Genomic DNA, 4,235 nt, shown 5'->3' on the forward strand with positions numbered 1-4,235 from the left:
AACGTTGAGTTCCTAGTCATCGAAAAGTGGTAGTCATGAATCGCTTCGCTCCGCTAAAACGTACCAACCGCGTCGCGTTTGACGTGGCGAACGTTTTGTGATTCTGTAGTACTCCCAGCATGACTAACCCAACTGGTGATGGTGCTGTGGGCGGTGGCATGCTGCCTGAAAACGGCGTTGACAAGTTTCTGCAACAGCTCGTGACTGAGGGTAACGGTGGTGCTCCTTTACTGGAAGGGAACGCCGGCCCCGAGGGGTTTGTGAAGAACACATTTTTGGAGTTTGGCGTTGCGAAACCAAGTGTCTTTAATAGAGCGTCTACGTGTCCGCCTGGTACCATGGAGGTTAACGAGGCCGCAGTGGGGAGTATGCCTCCTGTTGGTGCTGAACTGGCAGCTTCGATTGGGCTCGAAGCAGTTACTGAGGAACCTAAGAGTGGCTCGTTTTCTCCCTCTCCTCAAGTGGATACGCCCCCTTTCTCACCAGGGTTCGTCCCCACGAAAGAAGATAAGGGTAGCAGCGGCGAAACGGAGGAAGACCTCACTACGGTTATGTTGAGAAATATTCCGAACAAGTATACGCAGAGTGGGCTTTTGGAAGCGATAGACGAGAAAGGCTTCAAGACTATGTATAATTTCTTTTATTTGCCGGTGGATTTCAAGAATGGCTGTAACATGGGCTATGCTTTTATCAATTTTGCTCATCATGATTACGCGGTCAGATTTATGGAAGTATTTGATGGCTATCAGTTGCCCGCGGTGCGATCGGTGAAAATATGTGCTGTGTGTTGGGCTCGCGTGCAAGGTCTGGAGCGTAACGTTGAACACTACCGTAACTCTCCCGTGAATGAGTTGCCAGATCCTGAGTATCGTCCTTTGTTGTTTGGTGCGGACGGCAGTGACCTCCCCTTCCCGGCTCCTGACCAGAGTTTCAAGAGAGCTAATATGCGGCGTGTATCTGCGATGGTACAGGGTGCTAGTCATGTTACCCATACTGATGGTGGCGTGCGACCTAATAGGCGTCATACCAACAGTAGTGTACCGAACGCGGCCAACAAGCTTTTCATTGGTGGGTTGAGCCCTGCTACTACTGATGAAGATATACGAGCCCATTTCTCACAGTTTGGGCAAGTGTTGTCCTCTACTGTTGTTCGCGACAAGAAAACGGGAATGTCTCGAGGATTTGGTTTTTGCACTTTTGCCAGCGATGAAGTGGCGAGATACGTGCTGGAGCAACGTCATTGGATCAACGGTCAAAGTGTTGGCGTTAGGCTCTATTCCCAGGACAAATGATCCGTGATGTGCGGTAGTGATGCTGTGAAGTAGAGGAAGACGTATCTGTCTTATGCATTCGTCGTAGTCGTCGCGCTTAGTGAGTATAGGTGAAGTCGCTTTGTATTGTTGGTTATTCTCTGCCTGCAAACTGTCGCTGGTATATCTATTTCTGGGCTCAGGAGGTAGCCCTTGTTTATCTATAATGTGAATTGCGTTGAATAGAAGTAAATGGTGCGTGTTAGATTGCTGTGGCCGTTATCGCGATGTCCGGTTCCCTGTTCACTGACGAGCCTGATTACAGTCTGCTGTGGACTGACCAGGAGGCGAAGTCTGGTTATACCTCCTGTGTAAAGGCCGAACTGTGCGTGCCATACTTTTTTAGGGATGTTGGCAGATGCGAACGAAAGTAGTAGAGGAGTTCTTATTGGGAGTGGTGATGGCAAGGAGTCGGTCTAACAAGGAAGTTTTGAGGACTAAGTCGTGAAACTCAGAATTTTGGTGTTGTTTTTCTGGGCGCGTGAATTCGGAGTCAGTTTTGATTTTCTCTCTCTTCTGCTGTGATGAAGTAAGGGTGTATGTCGTCTCATCGCTTGGTATCACGTAGAGTTTCTATTTGTCCGTGGTTTGGTTGCATAAACTGAGCACCCGAGTTATACCCATAACTTGGCAGAAAATATACACTTTATAACATTTAATGAAATATATCCGATGTCTTGTTTTGATTGTTTTTTTGACAGCCGATCACTACTTTATATAGAATCGGAGTATTATGTGGCGAAGTGATATATTTCGTTGTTTTGGTAAATTGAAAGTTCTAATGCTAGTTTGTGAAAGTATGGTTGCTGTTGTTGTTGGCTTGCGTGGGAGGTGCGGAGAGCTGTTGTGAGTGATACTCAGATACCCTGGGGGTGAGCCTATAGGTCGTTCTGGCGTCTTTGATTACCTGTTCGATTTTTACAACTACTTCTTCCCTACGCACTTGTGTCGGAACTTGTAAGCCCAAGCGGGACAGCAGCACACAAAATGCTGTTTTGTCATTTGTTTTAGTATCCTCACATATAGGGACGTGACGGGGAAGAATCCGCGCATGTCGGATGTGGATCGGCGATCGGATTGTGTGACACGGTGCGACAGGCAGGCCTGGGTGGAGTGGAGTAGATGGAGATGTCATGAACGTTGCTGGGATAAGTTCACGGCAGTACCTGATAACGAGGTGAACGGCGACGAAGATGACAGTAAGTGATGTGTTGTTTCTGATGGGCACGGTTTTATGATTATGTTGAAGTTATCTTTTAAATTGTTGGTGTTGTTGTGTTCTCAGTGTGCATCGAACTTTGCTGTGTGTATTACTTAGTTCTTCCCTATTGTTACCAATTTTCTATCTGCGAATTACTACAATGACATCCATACGGTGTGCGGTCTTGAGAAGGCTGTAACGAGGAGCTGGTCGGCAGTTTCGGTCGAGTCGCAGGTCCCCAGACGCGAACTGCCACTTCTTTTAGAAATGGAAGAAAGCAATTACATCACTCGAGGTGCTCGAAAAGCGACGGGTGGTGGGTTACCTTGAAGGAGGATCCACGGTTCATAGTTGACCTGGTCATTGTGTATGGATCGGTCATTGTTGATTTTTGGGTTATTACGGTATTTCGACAGGCCGTTGGAAGCCTTGGAAATGGAGGGCTGGGCGACAGCGTTGGTACCTCAATGCCGATGACATTCTACGCCATTGGACAGCTCATCACAGCTCTCATCTAGGGGCCGCTTTCAGAGCGTTACGGCCGTAGATTCGTCGTTGTTATTGGCTATACGTTCGCTTGCATATTGTATATACTTCTGGCCTGCGCTTCGGATTACTGGTCTTACGCCGTATTCCGATTCTGTTGTGGTTTGTCAACTGGGAATAGGCCTGTCGTCTTTTCCTATTTGGAGACGTCGCCAAATGCCCTTCTACTCTGCATTTGTATCTATCATGGTTGCTATTGGCGCGATAATGCCAATGGTTGGTGATACGTAGTGGAGAGCTCCTGCGTGCTTTGGTGCGGCCTGGACCGGCCTCTGGTTGTTATTTGCATCATATGTTTTAGATATCCGAAGTTGGTGGCGGTGTTAATGTCCTTCCCTAGTATGAACACGTTTATGTTCATCGTTGTATTGTACATGTTCACTTGTACTTCCACGATACGCGAACAGGTCCATCATCGCTATCTTGCGTGGTTGTTGGAGAACGAGTTGGGCATGACGTTGGCCCCATTACGGGCTCGCAGTCTACCCCGACTTTCCTTAGTCTGATGGTTCTGTTCATGCCGTTGTCGAGTTGTGGAGTGCCCATGCCTCTGCTAGCTTGTTTGGGTATGATCTCCCACTCTGTCATGATAACAAAGTTGGTGTAGTATTCCTCGCGTATTGCTTTAACTTGGGCAATTCACTCGCACATGCGTCCGTGCCGGTGATCACCAAGCTGATCACACCAGCGTCTCGGCGTGGCTTCGTCAATTCCATCGTCCTCTCGGCCACATTCGGTGTGGGAATGTTTGGTCCTCTTTTCAACATGTGGTTGCCATTACCCTTCGTTGTGTGTTTTTGTCGCCATTTGTATGCTTTTCTGTTGGAGGTTGGCCCCTATTCTTACGAAGCGGCTAGAAGAGGGTTCGAGTTAAAGTAGACTAGTGAATTTCTTAACTTTTATGTTGTTATTTTCTGCGTCTTTCCTATCAATATGCTGGACAGCCGTCATCATTGAGGTTAGTCCTGTTCCTGCTACTACTTCTGCCTAGTTTTGTATGTGCTACTGTTAAAACTGTTAAAAAATCTTCGCCCACTTTGATGGATGTTTTCTATTGGTCATAGCCAGACGGTTTTACAGTTCGTCAAAGGTTAGGGCCATAGGCATGTGGAAAAGTAGTGACTTGTCTATTATCATCTATTCAATGGAGATGATGAAAGTCGAAGTCAATCGTTTTG

The 4,235-nt window shown here is 47.2% G+C and overlaps 1 protein-coding gene across 1 annotated transcript; it reads left to right on the forward strand.

Moving 5' to 3' along the window:
• The first annotated feature begins 99 nt into the window (after positions 1-99).
• Positions 100-1,366, forward strand: Pmar_PMAR026012 (hypothetical protein). Its single transcript, XM_002770993.1, has one exon. It carries the CDS (start codon positions 120-122, stop codon positions 1,290-1,292), a length of 1,173 nt encoding a protein of 390 aa, XP_002771039.1. The 5' UTR covers positions 100-119; the 3' UTR covers positions 1,293-1,366.
• The last annotated feature ends 2,869 nt before the right edge of the window (positions 1,367-4,235 follow it).

This window comes from Perkinsus marinus (assembly GCF_000006405.1).
Source record: "Perkinsus marinus ATCC 50983 genomic scaffold scf_1104296964066, whole genome shotgun sequence".
Classification (NCBI taxonomy): domain Eukaryota; phylum Perkinsozoa; order Perkinsida; family Perkinsidae; genus Perkinsus; species Perkinsus marinus.